Source organism: Myotis brandtii, unplaced genomic scaffold (genome assembly GCF_000412655.1).
Source record: "Myotis brandtii unplaced genomic scaffold, ASM41265v1 scaffold71, whole genome shotgun sequence".
NCBI lineage: Eukaryota > Metazoa > Chordata > Mammalia > Chiroptera > Vespertilionidae > Myotis > Myotis brandtii.
Window position 1 is genome coordinate 1,411,261 of NW_005370787.1, and position 25,937 is coordinate 1,437,197.

Genomic DNA, 25,937 nt, shown 5'->3' on the forward strand with positions numbered 1-25,937 from the left:
AGGGGCGGCCGCGGGAGGCGGGGCCGCGGGACTCAGCTCCCCTGCCACTGCCGCCGTGTCTCCCTCCCACAGCCCTTCCACAAGCAGGTCTACTACCCACTCACCAACGGTCTCGAGGGTTCTGAAGCCTCCGGAGGGGCCGCGGCCGCCATGGCCTGTTTCCCTCCCAGCGCGGCGACGGGTTCCCTGCCCTTCTTCCAGTTCCGGCCGCGGCTGGAGAGTGTGGACTGGCGGCGGCTGAGCGCCATCGACGTGGACAAGGTGGCGGGGGCCGTGGACGTGCTCACGCTGCAGGAGAACATCATGAACATCACCTTCTGCAAGCTGGAGGACGAGAAGTGCCCGCACTGCCAGTCGGGGGTGGACCCCGTGCTGCTGAAGCTCATCCGCCTGGCGCAGCTGTCCATCGAGTACCTGATGCACTCGCAGGAGTTCCTCACCTCGCAGCTGCACGCCGTGGAGGAGCGGCTGCACCTGAGCCTGGCCAACTGCGAGCAGAGCAAGGAGCTCCTCAGCAAGCAGGCTGGCGAGATCAAGTTCCTCAAGGAAGAGTGCAAGCGCAGGAAAAAGATGATCGCCACCCAGCAGATGATGATGGAGACCAAAGCCAGCTATTACCAGGTGTGTTGTGATTATAATTCATAACCCCCCAAAACCTCAGTTCCCACTAGCTATTGGGATATTGATAGCCCTTTCTATCACCTTTTTGTTGTTGTTTGCTTTGTGTTTTTTTTTAAAGATTTGTACTGTACATTAGAAAACCAGCATATTTAAATGAACCAAAACAGTAATGTTAACTAACAGATGACATGGTTCATTATTTTCTTTTAGAGTACCATAGGATTAATGATTAAACAAGTAACGTGGTCTGCAGTGCTTTATTTAAACCAGGTACATGCTGGTTATTTAAGAAGCTGTTTCCTTTTCCTAATCCGAGTAATGAAAAATTAACCATGTACAAATTGCAACTGAGATCGGCCTCCCAAGATCTGGAATTATTACATTTGTGAATTTTTCTCATTTTTTTCAAAATATTTTCACATTTACAGAAAAATTGCAACAATAGTGCAAAGAACTTCCATATACCCTTCAACCAAATTCATCAGTTTTTAACATTTGCTTATTTCCTTTGCTTCTATACATATTATTGAACCATTTGACAATAAGTTGCAGACTCCTACATATTTCAATGTGTATATTTCCTAGGAACAAGAAAACTCACTAATATAACAAGAGTATTTTAAAGATAAAAAATATTTCTTTTCTGTTGTTAATCTTATTTCTAAGGCAGAGTCTTTGTGCAAGAAATAGGATTTCTAAACCTCTTGCTACTTCTCATTGAAAAGCATGATCTGACTTTTATTAAGTTTCTAATTACTGTAAGATCTGTTATAAAGCACAGTGATGGTAGATCAGATAGTGTTGGCTTTGGCACCTGACAGACCAAGTTGTTGATGTGTATCAACAATTTATTCAAGTGGCTAGTATTTCATTGTGTACATGTATCAAAGTTTGTTAACCTTTAACCTTTGAATGATGTTTTGCCTGGTTCCAGTGTTTGGCTATTATGAATAATTCTGATATGAACATTCACGTGCAGGTTTTTATGTGAACTTACGTGTGAGTGTTTTCTATAGAAATTTTAAGTTCATAGCAAAATTGAGGGGAAGGTACAGAAAGTTCCCATATACTCCCTTGCCCCCACACATGCATAGCTCCCTCCATTATCAATATCCTCCACCATAGTGGAAATTTATTGCAATTGATGAGCCTATATTGACACATCATTATCACCCAAAGTTCATAGTATACTTATGGTTTGCTCTTGTGTTGTATATTCTATGGGTTTTGACAAATGTTTAATGACCTATATCCATCATTTTGGTAGTATATGGAGTATTCTCATTGCCCTAAAAATCCTCTGTGCTCTGCCTATTCATCCTCCTTGCCCTCCAAAACTGGCATCTACTGATCTTTTTACTGTTTCCATATTTTTGCCTTTTCCAGAATGTCCTATAGTTGGACTCATACAGGATATAGCATTTTCATATTGGCTTCTTATACTTAGTAATATGCATTTCAGGTTTTTAATAAATGTGTTTGTATTGATTTTAGAGAGAGAGGAAGGGAGAGGGAGAGATAGAAACATCAATGAAAGAGAAACATTAATCAGCTACCTCCTGCATGCCCCCTACTGAGGATCTGGGGGCATGTTCTCTGACCGGGAATCAAACCCAGGACCTCTTGGTACATGATTGATGCTCAACCAACTGAGCCATACTGGCCAGGCCATTTCAGGTTCTTCCATGTCATTTCAAGGTTTGCTGGCTCATTTCTTTTTAGTGTTGAGTAATATTCCGTTATCTAGATGGACCATAGTTTATTCATTCACCTACTGAAGAACACCCTGGTTGCTTCCATGCTTGGGCAATTATTAAGAAAGTTTCTATAAACATCTTTATGAAGGTTTTTGTGTGGCCATAAATTTTTAATTCCTTTGGGTAAATGACAAGGAACATGATTGCTGGGTTGTATGGTAAGACTGTGTTTAGTGTTGTATGAAACTGTCAAAGTGGCTCTACCATGTTGCATTTCCACCAGCAGTGAATGAGAGTTCTGGCTGCTCCACATTCTCACCACCATTTTGTCAGTGGTCAATATTTTGGCCATTCTAATAGGTGTGTGGTGGTATCTCATTGCTTAAATTTGCATTTCCTTGATGGCATATTATGTGAAACATCATTTCATATGCTTATTTGCCATCTGTATCTTTTCTCTGGTGAGGTGTCTTTTAAGGTCTTTGGCCCATTTTTTAGTTGGGTTATTTGTTTTCTTCTTGTTGAGTTTTAAGAGTTCTTTATATAGTTTGTATAACACTTCTTTATCAGTTGTGTGTTTTGCAAGTATTTTCTCCCAGTCTGTATTTTGCCTTCTCATTCTCTTGACTTTGTCTTTTGCAGAGCAGAAGTTTTTAATTTTAATGAAGTTCTACTTATCAATTATTTTTTCATGGATGTGTATTTGACATTGTATCTAAGAAGGCATCACCATACCTAAGGTCATGTAGGTTTTCTCCTATGTTATTTTCTAGGAATTTTATAGTTTTGCATTTTACATTTAGGTCTGTGATCCACTTTGAGTTAAATTTGCACATGGTATCAGTATATAAGTTCTGTGTCTAGATCCATTTTTTCCCTTTCTATATAGATGTCCATTTGTTCCAGCACCATTGTTGAAGAGACTATCTTTGTTCCCCTGTATGGCTTTTGCTTCTTTGTCAAAGAGCAGAAGACTATATTTATATAGGTTTATATCTAGGCACTCTATTCTGTTCCATTGATTTATTTGTCTATTCTTTAGCCAATACCACAGTGTCTTGATTACTGTAACTCTATATCATAAATCTTAAAATTGGGTAGTATCAATCTTCCAACTTTGTCCTTTGTCAATATTGTGTTGACTATTCTAGGTCTTTTGCTTCTTCCTATAAAGTTTGGAATCAGTTTGTTAATATTCACAAAATAACTTGCTGGATTTTGATTGGGATTGCATTGAATCTATAGATCAAATTGGGAAGAACTGGTACCTTCCCATTTTGAGTCTTCTTATCCATTAACATGGATATCCATTTAATTAATTCTTTGATTCTTTTTCATCAGAATTTTGAAACTTTCCTTATTTAGATCTTATACATATTTTGTTAGATTTATCCTAAATATTTCATTCTTGGGGAGTGCTGATGTAAATGGCCTTGTGTTTTTAATTTCAAATTTCACTTACAATTGTTAAAATATAGAAAAACGGTTGACTTTAGTATATTAACCTTATATTCTGCAACTTTAAAATACCTGGTTATTAGTTTTTGATAAATTCTCTTGGACTTTCTACATGGACATGTTGTCTGCAAACAAAGACATTTCTGTGTCTTCCTTATCAGTCTGTATATCTTTTATTTCATTTTCTTGTCTTATTGCATTGTATGGTGTTGAAAAGCAGTGGTGAGGGGATATCCTTGCCTTGTACCTGATCTTAGCTGGGAAGCTTTGAGTTTCTCACCATTAAGTATGATGTTAGCTATAGGTTTTTGTAGATAGTCTTTATCAAGTTGAAAGTTCCTCTCTCCCCTGGAATTTTTAACTCTCAAACCATCCACTCTCATCCTCAAGCAGTTTGTCAATTACAGTTTAGGTTTTCTTACCCTGCACTGGTTCCTCTGGGGCTTTTTGCCGCTGAGTCTCTGCTCTGGTAAACAGTGACAATAGGTCTCTCCAAGCTCGGGCAGTGGTTTGCCCTGTGTTCTCCCTTCTCTTACAGATCCCAGAAGAGTTGATTTTTCAGTCTGTTCAGCTTTTTGCTTGTTGTTAGGATGGAGTGGTGATTTTCAAGCTCCCTACCTGCCAATCCAGAAACTGTAAACCTCTTAGATTTGTCTTGTTTGTTTTTTGTCATACAGAAGTTTCATCATACAGTAGTCAAAATGTCAGTCTTCTCTGTTTGGAATAGGAATCCCTTCTGAGCTCATGACTGTTGTGTGTTATTAAAATAGTTAAAATATTATTTTCATTTTTGGAAATTAAAAGTTACTTCTAGGACAGCGGTTCTCAACCTGTGGGTCGTGACCCCTTTGGCGGTCCAGCAACCCTTTTACAGGGGTCGCCTAAGACCATCCTGCATATCAGATATTTACATTACTATTCATAACAGTAGCAACATTACAGTTATGAAGTAGCAACGAAAATAATTTTATGGTTGGGTCACAACATGAGGAACTGTATTTAAAGGGCCAGAAGGTTGAGAACCACTGTTCTACGATTTCTCATCTCCCCCCCCCCGGTGCTGTGCATAGCCCCAGAGTTCACACTTACATCTGAGTCAATGTGGGAAGTCCCTAAAATACTGTGAGGCAACTAGAGCATTCATCATAAGCAGAAAAGGCTAAAAAGATTCTTTGAAGATTCTCTGAAATGCAATGCTGAGAAATATGCCATAACACTAGTTTTCTGGAACACTAAAACCTGACCTTGTGATGCAGCCATACTAAGAGTAAGGCAGTACAGGAATAGAAGAACATGTAAATAGCACAATGGAGATGAAACAGTGGAATCCAAACTGAGAGAAAATGTGCAGGACAAATGTTCAGTTTCTTCAGCAGAAGAATTGCAAGGAAAAAAGAGACGGAGCAGCAATCTATAGACTAAAAGAGAACTAAGGGATGTAACAATCAATTGCAAAATATAGCTTTATTTGGATCCTGATTTAAAACAAACTAAAAATCTTTTCTAAGACAATGTGTGAAATATTGGGGAAAATAAACAAATGGTTGGATATTTGTTGAATATAAAGGAATTAATATTCATGTTTTAAAAGGTAGAATAATGATATTATGATTGTATTAAAAGAAAGTCCTTTTATGCCATGACCAGTGTGGCTAAGAGGTTTAAGTGTAGGCCTGGGTACCAAAGGGTCACAGGTTTGATTCCCAGTCAAGGGCACATACCTGGGTCGCAGTTTCGCTCCCTGCCCCAGTGTGTGTGTAGGGGTGTATAGGGAGGGAGGTGGGGGGGGAATGCAGGAGGCAACCAGTCGATGTGTCTCTCTCACATCAATGTTTCTCTCTCTCTCTCTCTCTTCCCATCCCTCCCTTCCACGCTCTCTGAAAAGCAATGGAAAAAATATCCTCAGGTGAGGATTAACAGCAACAACAAAAACAACCCCCCAAAAAACAAAACAAAACAAGGAAGTCCTTTTAGAGATAAATTCTGAAATATTGACAAATGAAATATGTAATATCCAGGATTTATTTCAAAGTAATCCAGGGGTGAGGATATAGATAAAACAAGTTGAATTTTTGCTTAAATTTTGAATCAGTGTTTAAATGGAAAATAGAGATCTGGTAGAATTGATTTTTTTCTCCCAGTAAATTCATTTTAGGAGGCCAAATATTTCTACAGCATTTGTTTAATTGTTTATTAATGCTGGCCTCCGGGGACAAAGCTGTGAATAATATAGACAAGAGTCAGTGCTTTTAGGAACCCAGAGGGATTAGGCAGGAGACAATAAACAAGTGAAAGTAAATAAATGTGAAAATGTTAACTAGTGAGATGTCCAATGATGAAAATAAGACAATGTGATGGGACAGTGACTGGCAGAAGGACCATCCTCGAAGATCTTGTTGAGGACGTGCCACTCATCCCCAGTGTGGAAAATGCTTCATAAACGACATCCTGAATGTCAAGTAGGGGTCAGTCAGGGGAAGATCTAGGAAAGGTTCAGGCAGGGGACTAGCCCATGTAAAGGCTCTGAGGTTGGTCCACTTGAGAGATGAACAAAAGACTAGCATTGCTGGAGTGTCCCCACAAGGTGGTGGTGATAGACTAGGCACCACAAGTCTAACGGGAGCAGTGCTAGGGGTTTCCAGAAAGCACCATCATGGGCTACTTTAACTGTTCAGTGATAGTTTCCAGAATGCCCTTGTTTTATATTTGTCTTTTAAGTCATACTTTCAGTATCCCTTGCCAGGATGAGATGTTTTGGGGGAAAGCCCCCAAGAAGTAGTGCTCCAGGTGCCTGGATTTTAATAGACATTAGGTCAAGGACACTCGTTAAGGCCACTTTGATTTGTTACTATCTCCTTTTCAGTGCCATTTTTGTGACAAGGCCTTTATGAACCAAGCCTTTCTACAAAGTCATATTCAGCGCCGTCACCCTGAAGATTCTCACCTTGGTAAGTAATGAGCTCAACTTTAATGAGCTGTATTCTTTCTGGTAATTTTTTTCTTTTTCCAGTGCATTTCTCAATCCTTTTAAAAGAAAGTATTGCTGTCCCTGTCCATTCATGAAGTAAATATTGAGCTCCTACTATGTGCCAGGCACTGTACTAGGGGTGGGGATACAGCCCCAAGTGAAACAGACTAACTCCTGCATTCTAATGGGAGGGGCAGAGGAAACACGCTTAAATGAATGAGTGATTCTTTTAAAATGGTGGCAAGTGCAATGAAGAAAATAAGTCATGAGAATGGGGTGGAGAATGACTCTTGGGTAATCAGCAAAGGCTTTACCGAGGAGGTAATATTTGATCAGAAACCACAATGATGAGTAGATCCCAGTTTGGGGAAAATCTGAGAAATGACTGTTCTAGGTCAGGGGAACTCTGAAGGTGAGAGATATGAGGGGGAGGTAGGACAGTGTTTGAGGACCAGACAGAAGGTTGGTGGAGTAGAGGGAGCAAGGCAGTGATATGTGGTGAGGAAGAGGCCAAGTCCCTTGAATGCCCTGAGCAGGAATGTGGGTGTTTTTATAAGCGTAATGGGAAGCCATGGGAGGATTTTAAGTATGGGGGGGAAGACACAATCTAATTTGTACCTGAGAATGACCCCTCTAGCTGCTCATGGAGCAAAAACTGTAGGGGCAGTGGTGGAAGCAGGTAGAAGAGTGCAATGGGAAGCCATGGGAGGATTTTAAGTATGGGGGGGGGGGAGACACAGTCTAATTTGTACCTGAGAATGACCCCTCTAGCTGCTGGTGGAGCATAAACTGTAGGGGCAGTGGTGGAAGCAGGTAGAAGAGTGAGGAGGCTGCAAGAGTAGCCTAGGTGAGAGAAGGTGGCAACTGGACCACAATGGTACCAGGGAAGATGGAAGAAGTAAAGATAGAGAGGGTATATTTGAGGTACAGCCCACAGAGATGAAGCAAAGCTGATCCTGGGTTTTTGCCTGTATGTTTGGGTGAATGGCAATGATGTTTGTTTCCTAAGAGGGGAAACCTAGGGGCAGGAGGCAGGTTGAGGGAGGAAGGAGAATGGAGAGTCTATGTTGGCCATGGGTAAACTTAAGTCACACATACGATTGCCATACAAGTGAAGATGCTGGAGGTCTGGAGGTCAAGGTGGAGGCCCAGGCTGGGGATAGAAACATGGGAGTTGTTAGCAGAGCTCGGTTGGGTGAGGTCACCTAGACAGAGAAGAGAGGATAGCTAAGGGCCAGCTCCAAGGCTCTCCCAATAGTTTATAGCCCTGTCAACAGGTTATGGCCCGAGTTTGCATTTTGGGAGCTCAGGAGGAACAGCTGAGGAGAGTTAGAAATAGCAGTTATGGAGGCAGGAGAGAAACTCCTGGAGTGTGTGAACATGGAAACCAAGGGAAATAAGTGCTTCAAAAAGGAGACACTGGTCAGTTGTAGCCAATGTTCCTGAGACACAGAGTAAGATGAAGGCTGAGAATTGATTGTTGTTATCATTATGGCTATTGGGGAACTTTGACAGAGTAGCTTGGGTGGATGGGTGGGGACAAAATTCTGAATGGAGTGAGCTGAGCTGAGAGTCAGGTGAGGACATGGTCATGTGGATTACATACATTTATGTCCATAGTGTTTTCTGGGAAGGAGAGCAGGGACATGAGGCATTACCTGGAGGGAAATGTGGGACCGAGGGGAAATGTTGGTTTTGTTTGATGTGGGAGATACTCAGATGTGTTTGGATACAGATGTGAGTTAACCAGTGTGTAGAAGGGGAAACTAAAGAAGCAGGAGAGGGAAAGGGTTCTGTGGTTTATCAAGGAACCAGATTTCCTGGTACTTAAATGTTCTCTAAAGTAAGGAATGCAACATCTAAGTGTCCCCAAGCAGATCAAAGCATTCTGTAGACTGCTACCGTAATCCACAGAAATTCTTATTATAATCTTACATATTTTTAGTATCTAGACATGTGTACTTCTAGCTTGTTGCTCAGTACCTACTTTCCTTTCCCTTTTGGGCCAATCTGTTTCCATTTCTGCCTTTTTTAGGTAAATCGATTTATTTAGGAATTAGCTAAGCTTTATGCGAACAATATGAACAGTATAACATTCCATTTATAAACCATGGTCTACTAATAGAATTTAGCAATATATTGGAGAAATTGGAAAGATTAAATATTTTAATTAATCTACCATTCTTCAGTGTGAAACTGACTTTCTTTCTCTTCTGTTTCAGTATCTTATTCTATCTCATACTCGTTTCAGAGAGCACTTCACACTCTGAAATGAGTATTATTTCTTCAGGTCATCTTTGAGATTCTGACTTTCTACTTTGGTTTCCATACCTTTCATGTCTACTCTCACAGACACATGTATATCCATTCAGTCATGTGTACATCTGCATGTAAGTACATGTACATAAATATTCCTCCTTTCACTTGTTGCTTCCTTTTACAACTTTTCAGTACCTCGCTTTTGCCCCGTCGACAGGTTATGGCCCGAGTTTGCCAGCCTCTTCTTGTCTTAGCACTACAGGGGTCCTCAGGGGCGTTCGGTGGGAGCAGAAGGATGGCGACCTCAGAGATTTCACTGTGGTGGTACCTGCAGGGAAAGCCATCGTTTCCCTTCTCTGATTGAGACAGGCATCTCGAAGAAGGGCCCAGGGTTCTTCCTTGTCACCATTAATGCTCCCTGAATGGGCTCTCATACTGTCTCTGCGGGATAATCCAACCTCCACAGGGTGGCTGGAAGAATCTGCTAAAAACAACTCAGTGCCCAATAATCCAAAGGACTGCAAATAAACGCTAAGTAGCAAAAATTGGCTCATGTGGCATAGAAAAAGTAATCTCCCAAGTAAGAGCACTTTCCTTTGTCTTATCAATAGAACTCTACCCCATAAGTTTTCAGATAGGTTTCATATACATAGGTTTCCTAGTTTAACAAGATGTTTCTGTTGCAACAGAGTATAAGAAAAAGGAACTGACCCATAAGCTCCAGAATGAGGTGGACATGTTGAAGGAGCAGCTGCAGCTCACCAAGTCTCAGTTAGAGGCTTCCCAGCACGCCCACGCAGTCAGATTCTCTGAGGTATGAGACCAAATTTCCAAACAATGGTCTGTTGGGAAGGATTGGCAGCAATTCCTTTTAAATGTTTTGTAGAATTCACCAATGAAGTCATCTCGTCCTGGGCTTTTCTTTATTGGGAGTTTTGTTTGTTTGTTTGTTTTGGGGTGTTTTTTATACATTTTTTTAAAAATATATTTTTATTGTGTTCAGAGAGGAATGGAGAGGAGAGAGAGAGACAGAAACATCAATGATGAGAGAGAATCACCAATTGGCTCTCTCCTGTATGCCCCCTACTGGGGGGATTGAGCCCACGACCCGGGCATGTGCCCTGACCGCTGGTTCCTGGGTCGACGCTCAAACACTGAGCCATGCCAGCTAGGCTGTTGGGAGGTTTTTGGTTACTGATTCAATGTCCTTACTCCTTATTGCTCTGTTCAGATTTCCTATTTCTTCACGATTCAGTCTTGGTGTAGGTATGCATGTTTGAAGGATTTTACCCATTTCTTCTAGATTGTCCAATTTGTTGGCATATAATTGTTCCTGGTAGTTTCTTATTATCCTTTGTAATTCTGTGCTATCAGTTGTAATGTCCCCTCTTTCATTTATAATTTTCTTTGAGTCCTCTCTCTGTCTTGGTTAGTCTAGCTAACGGTTTCTCAATTTTTATTTTTTCAAAAAACCAATTCTTAGTTTTGTTGATCTTTTCTGTTGTTTTCCTATTCTCTATTATATTGATTTCTGCCCTAATCTTTATTATTTCCATCCCTCTGCTAACTTTGGGCTTAGTTTGTTTTTGTTTTTTTAGTTATTTGAGGTGTAATATTAGGCTGTTTATTTGTGATTTCTTTTTTAATATAGTTGTTTTTAGCTATTAAAGTTTCTTAGAACTGCTTTTGTTGCATCCCATAAGTTTTAGTATGTTGTTTCCATTTTCTTTCCTCTCAAGATATTTTTTTAAAAGATATTTTTATTGATTTCAGAGAGGAAGGGAGAGAGAGAGATAGAAACGTCTATGATGAGAATCATTGATTGGCTGCCTCCTATGTGCCCCCTACTGGGGATTGAGCCCCCAACCCAGGCTTGTGCCCTTGATCAGAATCCAACCTGGGACCCTTCAGTCCATAGGCCGATGAGTGGACTGGACCCTTCAGTCCACTGAACCAAACCAGTGAGCGCTCAAGATATTTTTATTTCCTTTTTTGTGTATTCTTTGATTTATTGGTTGTTCAGAAGTGTGTTGTTTAATTTTCACATATTTGTGAATTTTCCAATTTTCCTCCTGTTACTAATTTCTAGTGTCATACCACTGTGATCAGAAAAGATGCTTGAGCCCTGGCTGGGTAGCTAAGCTGGTTAGAGCATTGTCATGATATGCCAAGGTTGCAGGTTCAATCCCTGGTCAGGGCACATACAAGAATCAACCAATAAATGCATAAATAAGTGGAACAACTAATTGATGTTTCTCTCTTTCTCTCCCTTCTTCTCTCTCCCTAAAATCAATTAAAAAATTAAAAAAGATGCTTGATATAATTTCAGTCTTCTGAATTTGTTAATACTTGTTTTGTGATCTATCTTAGAGAATGTTCCATGTGCACTAAGAATGTGTGTCTGCTGCTTTACGTTCTGTATATGTCTGTTAGGTTCATTTGATCTATAGCAGCAATTTTCAAACAGTGTGCTGCAAGAATTTTTAAAACATACAATACCTAACTATTTAGTCAGGGGCACTGACCTCTTTTCCCTTAGATTGTCAAATTAAAAAAAAAAAATGACAACAGCCAACACAACAATAGCCATCTGGTGTGAATGAATTAAAATTATGCCTTTTTTTCCTGTCAGATCGGGAAAAACATATATTTTTTGGTGTGCCACAGAATTTTAGTAATCAGTTTATATGTGACATGAGATGAAAAAGGTTGAAAATTGCTGATCTATAGTGTTGTTCAAGTCCTGTTTTTCTTCATTGATTTTCTATCTGGATGATCTATCCATTGTTGAGAGCAGGGTATTAAAATCCTCTATGATTGTATTGCTGTTTATTTCTCCTTTTTGTCCTATTTGCTTTACATATTTAGGTGCTCCAATGTTGGATGTATACATATTTATAATTCTTATATCTTCATGATGAATTCACCCCTTTATCATCATAGAATGACCTTCTTTGTTTCTTGAGATTTCTTTTTAATGTAGGCATTTACAGCTCTAAATTTCCCTCTGGGCACTGATTGGCTGCTTCCCTTTTTTTGGTGTGTTGTGCTTTAATTTTCATTCATCTTAAAGTATTTTCTAATTACGCTAGTGAGTTTAAGAGTATATCTGTGTGGCGTGGTTACGGTGTTTTGGCCAGGTTCAAACCTCGGACTAATGAAAGGACAGGGTCCTCTCATTGACACGGGCAAGTCCCAGCTGGAGGGCAGGGCCCTCCCAGCACAATCATAGCCAACGGCTGTGGTTGTAAGCTTGAACCTATGGTCCAAACACGTGGCCCCACGTGCCTTGTGCTAGAGTTCAGGTGCATGTAGTTGAGTAAGGTTGGAGCTCACGAGAATGCTGTAAACAACGTGATCACGCCCCTACTTTGCCTCATGGCATCTGCTATAAAATAAAGACAGGGCTTGTGGGCGCTGTCTCCTCATCAGGGAGCAGCGTCCCACCAAGACCCAGCTTTCATCCTCTTGTCTGTCTTTTCTCAATCCTTTCACCCCCCCACTCAGGGTCACTGAACCAGGCTGAGCTGGCATGGCACATAAGGCGCCCTGGGGCTAAGTATGCCATGGCCGTGCCGGCTCCCTACATATATCATTCAATCTTCACATATTTTTATTTTTCAGTTTTTCTTCTATTATTGATTTCTGACTTTACTCCATTGTGGTTGAAGAATATAGTTTGCATGATTTCAATCTTTTACAATTTATTGAGACTCATTTTGTGGCCTAACACCTGGTCTCTTCTGCTGAATCTCCTATGTGCATTTACCAAGACTGCATATTCTGTTGTTGTTGGGTGCAGTGTTCTTTCTGTATATGTTTGTTAGGTCATGTTTGTATATAGTTTGTTCAAGTCCCCATTTAGGTTAAAAAAAAAACCCCTGAGGATCATTGAGAAATCAAAGGCTGATTTGAATTTACCTTATGTAAATATGAATTTGTGTTTTGGAGGGTGAGGTGCCCAAATTGATATGGAATCAAGAAAGCCCCAATAGACTTGGTCTTTTAAAGAATATTTACACTTTATATATTATTGCATGTCTATGCTACAAGTTCACAGATCACAGAACTCTTGATTCTTTGGGCATTTGTATTTTAAGGATGTAAGAATGTATGTTGCCTTTGGTTTGTAAAAATTGTTGTGTACAGACCTGCCATTATATGAAGTGTTATTGCAAGCCTTACTGAAATATGCAATACTAGCTGACACATTTGCGGTGAAGCTGTGCTAACTGATTTAAAATTGTACATATTTGCTTTACATCGGAACTTTTAAAACCATGTTTTAAAATAATTTCAGGAATATGAAATTCAGAAAACAAAAGAGGAAGAATTACTGAAGTTATTTCATAGGTGGAAAGAAGAAGAAAAGGAGAAATTTGCTGATGAAATGGAAAAATTCAAGGAAATGTGTAAGAAGGAGTTTAAAGAATTAACTTCCAAGAATTCAGCATTAGAATATGTAAGTATTAACCTGAGAAGTCCTTATAGTACTGGTAGAATTGTTGCCTTGAAAGGTGGTGTTAGAGCGGCATTATGACTACCTGATCCAAAAGATCCTTAATTGTGCCCAGGCCCAGGCACCCCTTGTCCCTGAGAGTCTTGAGGGAGCTCGAAACATACAGAAGACATAGCAAGTCAGAAAAGTAGGAGCTTTGTTCATTTGAACGGATGACAGAACAGGGTCCCCCTTTTGTTAGCCAGTTAAGTTTACAAAAGCTTCAACCATAAACCATTCCCTGAGTTTTGGAACTTTCCAGGAAAGGCTGACACACATCACCAATGTGGGAGGGAAAGGAAGCCAATTCAGAAAGACAGAGGGAGAACCTTTGCCAGGCCTGGCTGGTCTGGAGCGGGCAGAATGTGGCTAAATGAGCCCCTCTCCCCTGTGGGAGTGGCCTTGCCCTGGTTACATGCATAGATGACAGAGACACGCCTCGCTGGGCTGGGACCTTCATCTCCTGTGAGCGTCTTCTACAGATCGTGGCCACTGTCATCCAGCTAAGAATAATCTGAGCTTGCTGGACAGCTCAGTGCTAAGTGATCCTTAGGGAAAAAGAAACAAGGGACACAAGGGAAGATCTTTGAGCTCCCTCTAGGGGCCAACACATTTTATAAACTAAAACAGAGGGATATTTTGGGGATACTGCTAAGATCCTTCTCTAAAATGCACCCTGAACTCTCACATAAGGGTAGGCAAACCACCTGTGAACTAGATCTGACCCACCCCTGTTTTTGTATGGCTCTTGAGCTAACAAAGGTTTTTACATTTTTAAATGGTTGAAAAAGTCAAAAGAAGAATATTTCATGACATAGGAAAATGATATAAAGTTCCCATTTCAGTGTCCACAATTACATTTTTTTAGAACACAACCACGCTCATTCCTTTACACTTTGTCTATGGTGCTCTAGTGCTGGGCCCGTAGAGTTGAGTGGTCATGACCAAGACCCTATGCGTCTAGCAAAACCAGAAATGTTTGCTATCTGGCTCTTTACAGGAAGAGTATGTCAGCCGCTGTCATACCTTTATAGGCAGAAGAGTAACAATTGGTGGAGGTGAAATGGATGTTTATGGTACTATTCTTCCACCTTTCAAAGTTGTAATCTCAAAAAAAGTTGGGGGGAAATAATATCGGATGGTGCTCTGAGTCCTTTCTGTAGGGATTCCTTCAGGAAACTTCCTGTGGGTTCAGTTAGCCCCATATTATCTTTCCTTGGTTGCTGCTCTTCTTCCTAAGCATCAGCACCTACAGGCAGTAGTTCTGTCTCTATCCATGATTTCCTCTACCACCCAGGGCCCTCTCCAAAACTCATATCTGTGGCTCCTTCTCAAAGGGCACCATATTACCCACAGGAGTGGCTTTTGATACTAACCAGTTTAAGACTGACTTCTTATGTCTTCCCCATGAAAGCCACTGCAAATTACCATTATTTTGCCTGAGATTCCCTCCATGGGCCTGTCCGCTGTTCCCTGCCCCTAAGGTAATTGTGGAATAGGACTTTCCCCCACAGCTTGAAAAAAACAAAAACACTTTATAGAGATATAGTTCACATACCATACAGTTCACCCACTTAAAGTGTACAATTCAGTGGTTTTTAGTGTTTACATACTTATGCAACCATCATCACGTTCATTTTAGAACATTTTATTACCCTAAGAAGAAACCTTGTAACCCATTGGCACTCTTCCCATACCACTCCTCACCCCCAACCCGTGGCAACCACGGATCTTCTTTCTGTCCCTATGGATCTGCCTAGTCTGGACATTTCATATAAATGGAATCATACAATATGTGACCTTTTGTGAGTGGCATCTTTCACTGGAATAATGTTTTCAAAATTCATCCACGTTTTAATATTGATCAGCATTTTTATTTTTTATTGCTGAATGATATTCCATTGTATGGATATACCATATTTTATTTCTGTGTGTATCAGTTGATGGAATTTGTGATGTTTGCCCTTTTTGGCTGTCAACAGATTTTAAATGATTAAAAATAGGGTATTTTTAGAATAGAGTTAGGTTTTCAGAAAAATTGAACAGATAGTTCAGAAATTTCTGTATAAGCCCCCCTCTCCTACCTTGTGCATTTTTCCATATCCTGACATCTTAAATTGATGGATTTGTTACAATTAATGAACCAATATTGATGCACTTGTATTAATTAAAGTTCATACTTCTTTCCAATTTCTTTGACTTTTACCTAAAATCATTTCTCTGCTTGAGGATCTTATCTAGACCCCACAGTACATTTAGTTGTCATGTCTGCTTAGGCTCCCCCTGTCTGTGACAGTCAGGTTTGTTTCTGATGACCCGGACAATGTATATTGTAGGATGCCCCTCTATTAGAATTGATTTGATATTCTTCTCAGGGTCAGGCTGGGCTTACAGGGTCTGGGGAAGAAGACCTCAGAGTTAAAGTGCAATTTTCATTATATCACATCAAGGGTATACACAATCTAAATGATTTATGGTGTTGATGTTGACCTTGACCACCTGGCTGAGGTTGTGTTTGTCAGACTTCTCCATTGAAAAGTAATCTCCCCTTATTTCGTACTGTTCACTCTTTGCAAAGAAGCCTCTATATGCAGCCCAGACTAAAATAGCAGGGAACTATTTGTTTTTGAAGTTAACATACAGTATTACCTTCTGTGCTTACTGCTAGTAACTTTGGGACTAACATACAAGCAAAGGGTAAAATTAAAATGTTATGTCCCTAATGCATTCACAGATGGGGTCCTGGATGAAGCTGGCCTCGTCACTAAATTACTAGTATCTTGAGAACCAGCTGCGTCCAGTTCCTCTGTTTCTGGCAACTGTTACATGCCAATCAAAAATGTTAAGACACATTGCCTAAGACTAGAAAGTTAGGTTTTCCTTTCCCTTTTTAATCCTGTGCATGTTCCTTTGTTGGAAGAAAACCACTGGAAAGGAGAAGTAAGAGAATTACAACGAGCATCCAATAGGATAGTCAGATTTAAAACATGGGTACACGCTCCCCAACTTGATTTTCTGTTTCAGTCTTACAAAAATGTAAACATTTCTATCAGTGATTTTTGTATTTCATTTTATAGCAATTGTCAGAAATCCAGAAGTCTAATATGCAGATCAAGTCCAACTTAGGCACGTTAAGAGATGCCCACGAGCTTAAGGAAGAGCGTCCTCAGTGTGCCCAGGATTTCCAAAATGTGATGCAATTTCTTGATAGTCAGGTACGTAAAAGCGGGCAGTAACTGTGGCTGAGGCCTAACTTTTCTTAGTGAAGTAATTTACAGCAAGCATCTTCTACAGAAAAAGTATTTGTGTCTTTCAGTGACCATGAAGGCAGCTAATTCTATTTTCTTGTCTTCTAATACATGCATAATATATAATAGGTGTTCACTAGCTGCTTGTTGATTGACTAACAGATGTGGATACAAAACAGTTGGCAAAATTCCTTCATTTTCCCTTAAAATAATATCTAATTTGAATTGGTTAACATTATCTCAGTGTCTATTCAGATGTAGGTCTCAGTTTCAAAAGGCATGGAAAGGCATATGGAAGCACTAACTTTATTTTTAGAGCTAAAATACACAAACTGCATTGGTGAACTGATGACCTTTTTTATTTATCAAACACTAGAGGCCCGGTGCGCGAAATTTGTGCATTGGAGGGGGGTCCCTCAGCCTGGCCTGCGCCCTCTCGACAAAATTTGTGCATTGGAGGCGGGGGGGCCCTCATCCTGGCCTGCGCCCTCTCGCAGTCTGGGACACCTCACCCCTGGTGGTCAGTGCACATCATAGCAACTGGTTGTTGCTTCTTGCTCGCTGCTCCTTACTGCTCAGCTCGCTGCTCCTTAGCGCTGCCGCAGAGGTGGAAGAGGCTCCTGCCACCACCGCTGCACTCAACAGCCACGAGCCTGGCTTCTGGCTAAGTAGCGCTCCCCCTGTGAGAGCACGCTGACCACCAGGGGGCAGCTCCTGCATTGAGCATCTGCCCCCTGGTGGTCAGTACACATCATAGCAACTGGTTGTTCTGGTAGTTCCACCGTAATGGTTGCTTAGGCTTTTATTATATAGACTAGAGGCCTGATGCACAAAATTCATGCAAGAGGCTTGGCCGGCCCTCACAGCCCCGGCCAGCCCTTGCAGCCCTGGCTTTGTCTGGACATCTGGACAGTCATTCTGCTGTTTGGTCTAATTAGCATATTAGCTCTTTATTATATAGGATAATTGCAGTCACTTGGAAGCGAATCTCCATAATTAGCACAATGTTCACACTGGTTATTTGGTCATACTGGTTTAGGGGGACATTGTGTATTACCAGGAAACAAATAGAGATTAAAGTTTACAACTTCAGGATTATTTTAAAAAGCAAAAATACCATAGAAGCTTCTAACTAATTTCAGAGAGAAAGCAGGGGTGAGGGGAGTGGGAGGGAGTGACTAACCAAGGAACTTTAATGCATATATGCATTGCCCATGGACACAGATAATAGAGTGGTGAAGGCCTGGGAGGGGTGGGTGTGAGGTGGAGGGGTCAATGGGGGGAAAAAACAAACAAAGGGGACATCTGTAATACTTTCAACAATAAAGATTTTTTAAAAAGTAATAATGCATCATTTAAAAAATAAGCATGTTTTTGAAATATGAACAACAGTCACTGCAGCTTGCTTTGCCTCTCACATCTTGCTTCCCTCCCACAAATCTACCGTCCACGTTACAGCCAGGCTGACCATGTCACTGTCCCATCTAGAATTTTTCAGTGACTCCCTATTTTTCACAGAACACAGTCTCGAATCCTTTAGCCAGCACTCCAAGTCCCCGAGGATCTGGACCCAGCGTCATCTGCCACCTTTCTTGGCTTTCCCGTGACACTCCCAGCAGCACCAAACAGCCATGGGTCCCCGTGGCATGCTGGTTTCTGCCTGTGCTCTTGTGGCTTTCTTTGTCAAGCAGCTCCCAGTTTCAGGACCTGCAGTTTACTGATTCAGCTGGGACAGCACCTCTTCAGGGAGTTCAGAGAGTTCTCCTGGAGTAGTTCCCCCAGCAGGACTTGGTCACATGCACATTATGTGGGAACTCTATCGTTAGGTCCACCTCCCTCCTATACAGGGAAGGGCCTTCCTCTCTATCCTGCCAAGCGAGGTGTCTGGTATGTGGTAGGGGACCAGCTGTTGACAGTTGCTCTCAGCAGGCTGGTCTGTCATGAATTAAAAGACCCAATTATAAAATCCTAAGGTCCCACCTAAATATCTAATGTTTCCTTCCTATGAGCTGTGTTGTCAATTCAGAACCCATGGACTTAGAAAACTTAGTGTTTCCTTTTAGTTTCTTTCTTTTTTTAAAATATATTTTATTGATTTTTTACAGAGAGAAAGGAAGAGGGCGAGGGATAGAGAGTTAGAAACATCGATGAGAGAGAAACATTGATTCAGCTGCCTCTTGCACACCCCCTACTGGGAATGTGCCCTCAACCAAGGTACATGCCCTTGACCGGAATCGAATCTGGGACCCTTCAGTCCGCAGGTCGACGCTCTATCCACTGAGCCAAACCGGTTAGGGCTCCTTTTAGTTTCTTAGGTTGGCCAGTTAGCACCAATATATTTTAAAACAAAATTTCATTGGAACACAGCCATACCCATTCATTTAGGTTTTTATCTATGGCTGTTCTGCTGTCACTAGAAGTTGTGACCCAGTCATCTGGCTCCAAGAGCCTAAAATACAGGGATGGGCAAAAGTAGGCCTACAGTTGTTCGAATGGAAAAAGACATGCAGATTATGATTATTATAATAGCTTTATTAACTCAAATGAATGCACTGTAAACCTACTTTTCCCACCCCTGTATTTACTATTAATTCCTTCACAGAAAATGTTTGCTGATACCTGCCTTCAAATGGGGGTGGGCAGGGACTGGGTGGAGAGGAGCCAAGGGGGGGGGGCAAATGGGGGACATCTGTAATACTGTCAGTAATTAAAAAATAAATTAAAAAGGTACAGATGTGTTTAACCATTTTGATTATATATATTCTAAAAATGCCTGCTAACGTTTTACCAAATAGTTGGGCTTCCCAGGTGCCCACTAAAAAGGAAGCTTCCATTTTGAATAGATTTCATTGTTACAGTTGCACATACATTACTCTTGTCTTACTGTTTCCTAGGAAAACAAGTGGACAGCTCGAGTTCAAGCTCTTCATCAAGAACATGAAAAAGAGAAGGATCAGGTAAGATTAAGAAACCATCCCTATGTTCATTGCAGCATTATTTACAGTAGCCAAGATGTGCAAGCAACCTAACTGTCCATCAATAGACAAGTGGATAAAGAACATTTAGTACATATTACAATGAAATATTAACCAGCTATTAAAAAAAGAATGAAATCTTGCCATTTGTGACAACATGGATGGACCCAGAGTGTATTATGCTAAGTGAAATAAATCAGGCAGAGAAAGATAAATATCATATAATTCACTTACGTGTAGAATCTAAAAAATGAAATAAACAAACAAGCAAAACAAAGAAACTCATAGATAAAGAGAACAAATTGATAGTTGCTAGATGAGAGAAGGGTTGGAGGATGAGTGAAAAAGGTGAAGGGATTAAGAAGCACAAATTGGCAGTTATAAAATAGTTGTGGGGATGTAAAGTACAGCATAGGGAATATAGTCAATAATCCTATATAATAAAAGCCCAGCGACCGAATGGTGGAACGACCAGAACGACTAGTTGACAAGTTGCTATGATGCACACTGACCACCAGGGGGCAGACGCTCAATGCAGGACCTGCCCCCTGTTGGTCAGTGCGCTCCCACAGTGGGAGTGCCGCTGGACCGACCAGGATGAGCAGTGCTCCCACAGCGGGCTGGCAGGCCACACCCCCACCAGTGCACGAATCCCGTGCACCAGGCTTCTAGTATTATAATAACTATGTATGGTGTCAGATGGGTACTAGAATTATCAGAGGATCACTTCCTAAGTTATATAAAGGTCGAATCACTATGTTGTACACCTGCAAGTAATATAATTATGTATGTCAACTGTATCTGGAAACAAAAAACAAAAAATAAACCAATGACCTATAAATGGGTCATTTTTGCAAAGAATATTTGCTTTTCTTTATAATTATGATAGTATTTTTTTACCTATAGTTTGTGAAGAAATGTATAGCAAAAATTAAAATTATTTATAATTTCAATACCAAAGATAACCACTGCTACTATTACTTAATAAATTCTTTATTATTGAATACATTTCTAATTTTTTCATACAGAGTGGCAGTCTAAATAATTTTTAAATAAAGGCAAGGATTGTTCACATTAAAACCATTTTTATGAAAGCAAATTTTAATTATAACACTGATTCCCTTTCAGCTGAGTGTATAGAAATTTAAGTGTCAAAATGATTTTACACTAGTGCAAAAAGTGTTTTTTTTTCACTTTAAATTATATTTTGTAGCCTTTTGGATCCTCTGTGTCTATGTTTGGGTGGCTTAAAAACATGTTCTAGAGGTTGGGATTCTGGTTGTTAATCAATTCAATTCCTGGTGAGAGCCCTCTTGCAGAAGGCCACTGTGTTCTCACATGGCAGAGAGGGTGTGGGTAGGGGTGGGGGGAGAGAAGAAGAGAGGGAGAGAAAGCTCAGGTCTTTTATTATAAGGGCACTAATTCCATCCCAGCATGAGGACCCTACCTTTAAGTTTAAGACTTCATCTAAACCTAGTGACCTTCCAAAGGCCCCATCTCCTAATACCATCACATTGGGGGTTGGGGCTTCAACATGGATTTTGGGGGACACAAACATCAAGTCTATAAGGCCAAGGGAAAGGGATTAAACAGGACTTGTGGTCTGGGGGTGCAGACTTGAGCCATTTTAGATTTCTGCCTCTCACACCCTCCTCTGGCCTGGCTTTACATGTCATCAGGAACCGCTTAATCTAAGTAGGTAGTCCCCTCCCTTTATGATTCTCACCACCACTTCACGAGTGTAGCTCTGATCACCATTTTAAGCCATTTTTTGCTTATTTGTTTACTTGTTTAATTTCTGCCCTAAACCAGATCCCTAGCCCTAAAACCAGATCCCTAGCCCTAAAATGAAGGGGTCCTATTTTATAGTTCTCCATTATAATCCCAACATTCAATAATGTGCCTAAAAAGTGATTGAAACTCGTTAACTATTTGCTGAATGAGTAGGGAAGGTTGCTAGATTTCCAAAAAGGGATCATTCAACCATGTTTCTGAAGATGGAGAAATGCTAATTGTAGGGTTCGGAAGAGCAGGGATGAAAGAGTTGTCTGTCCGTATGAGCATGGTATTTGAACCCACGCCCTCTTACCCTTAGGGCCCTGCATGTGTGCCTCACTGCCTTGCTTACTTCTCAGGTGTTGGGCACTAATCCAGCTGGGGAGGGGAACAGACAGGGGCAACTTAGCCAGCTTTTCTGTAAGAACATCCTAGCTTTCTTTTGAGATGCTCAAAGGTGGTAGTTCCTAAAGAGGGTTGCCCTTCAGAGCGACCCGAGGCTCTTTTCCAAAATACACATGTGCCACTGTACAGCATGAGATTCCCCTTCCGTAGGTGAGTCTGGGACAGGCATATTTGGTTGGGGGGGGAAAGGGGAGAGACACCAAAAAACCAAACCTGGACAGTTCTGTCTTGGATCCATGTTTTGAACCACGGCTCTTAGATTATTTGAAGTTCCTACTCTTATTGTTCAAGTCATCTTAAAGCACTGGTGTCTAGGGACAGGATTAGGGTCTTCCTTGTTAATAGGGGTTAGTTTTAATCCTTGGTCTTCTAAGGAAAGCCCCTTGTATTCCAGGAAGCTGTGGGGAAGTCAGTGGCCTTCTGGCAGAACAGAATGCACGTTACAGTTTTACACTTGCCACTGCAAGTCCTGATAGAGAAGACCAACTGTTGGTTCTAAGTGAGGCGCCTCATTTCACGGATTGGGAGTGTGGAGTGTTTGTGCCACTAGGCTATGCTGCTTCCTTGTCTGTTGGTTTTGTTTGTCCAGAAGCTGCTGACTTCTGCCTTCATTTCCCTTAAACCCTAACAGAGGGGTGAATTCAATCAGTTTAGTAATCTCTGCCTGTGGCCTAACTATTAATTATTCCACATGATTGGTGCCTACTGTTCCTACAATGCACATATTGTATTTCTCTGTTTAAGGGAAGTTGCGTTTGCCAGCTTTTTATTGCTTTACCTAGATTGTTGGCAGTCATTTTATTTTTATTTTTAAATAACATTGGTAGGAGTTCAAAGGGAGTCACAGATAAATGATGGTATACCCTTTTGACCTAATTGGGAAATTGTAGAATGGTCAGGAACGGAGAATGGCATGATGTGGACTGATAGGAAAAAAAGCAAAGACTTGAAGTGGTAGAAGGTCATAACAGATGGGCTCAAGAGCTACAGGTTTGTTGAAGTAATATCTGGCTATCCTTTGCTTAGATGATCACATTCCTCTCTCAGTGAACTTTTATGTAACTTTGTGGTCATTTTCCAATTCTAATATCAAAGTTGTATCATCCCCTAGGTTTTCCTATGTCCTCTTTCTTCTTGGGGCCTGGAACGACTCCCCATATTATTGATCCTAAACCTCTACCCACAACCCCAGACATCTTTACTGGCTTTTACTTCTATTTTCCAGCTCAGTGTTTCCCAAACTGCTTTTGGGGGCACTCTTCCAGTTATTTGTAAAAAATGTAGAGAAGATTTTGATAATGTCCTCCTTGGGGGAAATTCTTAGCATCCACTAGGATATGAAAGGTTATTTTCAGTCCTCACTCAGGTAACCTTTTTAACTTGGTTTAACCCAGTGTTTGTCCAACCTCATGCAAGCACAGAGCGCCTCAGATGGGGGACCCTGCAGTATATTGATTGAGAGCATTCACTTTTTGTTGTTGTTGTTTTTTTTAATGTGATTGAGCAGTGTTAGCTTCACAAGAAACTGAGCAGAAAGTACAGAGAATTTGTAAATACTCCTGCCCCATACCTGCTAAGCACAGCCTCCCCCACTGTCAACATTCCATACCAGAGTGGTACATTTGTTACAATCAACGAACTTACATTGACACATCATTATCATCCAAAGTCCAAGGTTTACTTTAGGGTTCACTCTTGGTATTCTGTATTCTGTAAGTTTGGTTAAGTGACATGCATCTACCATTACAGTTTCATACAGAATACTTTTACTGCCCTAAAAGTCCTCTGTGCTCTGCCTATTCATCCCTCCCTTCCCCCTAATCCCTGATCTTTTTACTATTTCTGTACTTTTCCCTTTTCCAGAATGTCATATAGTTGGATCCATACAGGATATAACCTTTTCAGATTGGCTTCTTCCACTTAGTAATATACATTTAAAGTTCCTCCAAGTCTTTTCATGGCTTGATAGCTTTTTAATGCAGAATAGTATTCTACTGTCTGGGTGGACCACAGTTTATTTACCCATGCATCTAGTGAAGGGCATTTTGGTTGCTTCCAAATTTTGGCAATGTTGCATAAAGCTGCCACATACATCTGTGTGCAGGTTTCTGTGTGGACATGAGTTTTCAGCTCCTTTGGGTAAATACCAAGGGGCACGAATGCTGGATTGTATGGTAAGAATATGTGTGGTTTTATAAGAAACTGCCAAACTGTCTTGTAAAGTGGTTGTACCATTTTGCACGAGTTCCTGGGGGCTGCTTGATTGCGTGCAAGTATTATTTATTAATATCTTTCATGACATAGACACTGCATTTTGGGAGTGTTGACTTTGAAGCCAGGCATGGAAGTTCAAGTCTGGGCTCTTCCCCCTCTAGCTGTCTGAGTCTGGACCAGCAGCTACTTTACCTCTCAAGTGCTTAATAGCCTCTAGCACAAGACCAGTGATTGGTAAAAAAATCAAGCAAGTCAGAAATGCTGCGGCAGACGCCTTTTGTATCCCTCACAGGCATGGTTACTCCCCTACGCCCCCCGCTTTATTTGATCTGTACATCCCTGTCTCCATTCCCACACTGTGGGCTTGGAATGTCCTTAGCTCCAGTTACCAAGTTTCTCTCCCCACCCCTCCTTATGTTTAAGCAACTACTCAAAGAGCTTTAAGTATCTTTTCCTAGCCCTAGCCAGTTTGGCTCAGTGGATAGAGCGTTGGCCTGAGGATTAAAGGGTCTCAGGTTCAATTCCGGTCAAGAGCACATTCAATTCTGTTGCAGGCTCTATCCTGATGTTTCTGTCTTTTCCCCTCCTTTCCACACTCTCTAAAAAATCAATAGAAAAAATATCCTCAGGTAAGGATTAACAAACAAACAAACAAACAAACAATCTTTCCCTAAATGACTAAAAACAAATTATTCTTTTTTAAGAAACATATTTTATTGATTTTTTACATTTTTACAGGGAGAGGGATAGAGAGTTAGAAACATCGACGAGAGAGAAACATCGATCAGCTGCCTCCTGCACACTCCCTACTGGGTATGTGCCTGCAACCAAAGTACATGCCCCTGACCGGAATCGAACCTGGGACCCTTGAGTCCGCAGACCGACGCTCTATCCACTGAGCCAAACCAGTTAGGGCAAAACAAATTATTCTTGAATTCTTTTCATTCAATATATGATTCCCCCTGACACTAACTCTAAAGATGAATCTATCTGCCTTAACTGAAAGGTCCCAGGTTCGATTCCGGTCAAGGGCGTGTACCTTGGTTGCAGGCACATCCCCAGTAGAAGGTGTGCAGGAGGCAGCTGATCGATGTTTCTCTCTCATCGATGTTTCTAACTCTCTATCCCTCTCCCTTCCTCTCTGTAAAAAATCAATAAAATATATTTTAAAAAAAAGATGAATCTATGAATCTTTGGATCTCTCTGTCCTTTGCATCTCTCCCTTTCTTTCAGCCACTCCTTCCTTCCTCTCCTCTTCCTTCTCTTTTTTTCTCTAACCTCCTCCCTCTACCTTCCTTTTCTCAATAAGTATTTAATGAGAACCTGCAGAGCCAGAGATTGTGCCTAGTGGCTGGACAGGTAAACATAATCAAGATGGGCTCTCTCGCCCAAGGAGTGCACATTCGCGCCAGGACAGCACATGTGGATGTGGGAAGGACAGGACTGCTTGCGGTCGCAGCCCCTCTGTGGAGAAGCCTTGACCCTTTATCATTGATCATCCCTGTGTTATTTCATGTAATGTGCTCAAGTTCACTCAGCTGTTCACATGATCAGTGATGTCTGTCAGCTTCCTGGGAACAGAAATGAAGCCCCTTGTTCAGCCAGGGCCTTGGTACCCAGTGATCAAAGATTTACTCCATGACTTAATATGCACAGATAACATAGGCCAGGTATCTACACTAATAAAAGAGAAACATGGTAATTGGCGTACGACCGCTACCCTTCCCATTGGCTAATCAGCATATCCTTATGCAAATTAACTGTCAGCCAAGATGGCGGCCGGCAGCCAGGCAGCTGGAAGCGAACATGAGGCTTGCT

At 41.1% G+C, this 25,937-nt stretch overlaps 1 protein-coding gene across 1 annotated transcript in view; it reads left to right on the forward strand.

The window, feature by feature from the left end:
- The window catches only part of DZIP1 (DAZ interacting zinc finger protein 1), a 57,046-nt gene that overhangs the window by 1,729 nt on the left and 29,380 nt on the right, over nucleotides 1-25,937 (forward strand). Inside the window, exons 4-10 of the mRNA XM_014530078.1 lie at nucleotides 65-621; nucleotides 5,662-5,682; nucleotides 6,640-6,724; nucleotides 9,693-9,817; nucleotides 13,304-13,465; nucleotides 16,579-16,716; nucleotides 19,644-19,706. Coding sequence (XP_014385564.1) covers nucleotides 65-621; nucleotides 5,662-5,682; nucleotides 6,640-6,724; nucleotides 9,693-9,817; nucleotides 13,304-13,465; nucleotides 16,579-16,716; nucleotides 19,644-19,706 — 1,151 coding nt within the window. The remainder of the gene's footprint in view (nucleotides 1-64; nucleotides 622-5,661; nucleotides 5,683-6,639; nucleotides 6,725-9,692; nucleotides 9,818-13,303; nucleotides 13,466-16,578; nucleotides 16,717-19,643; nucleotides 19,707-25,937) is intronic.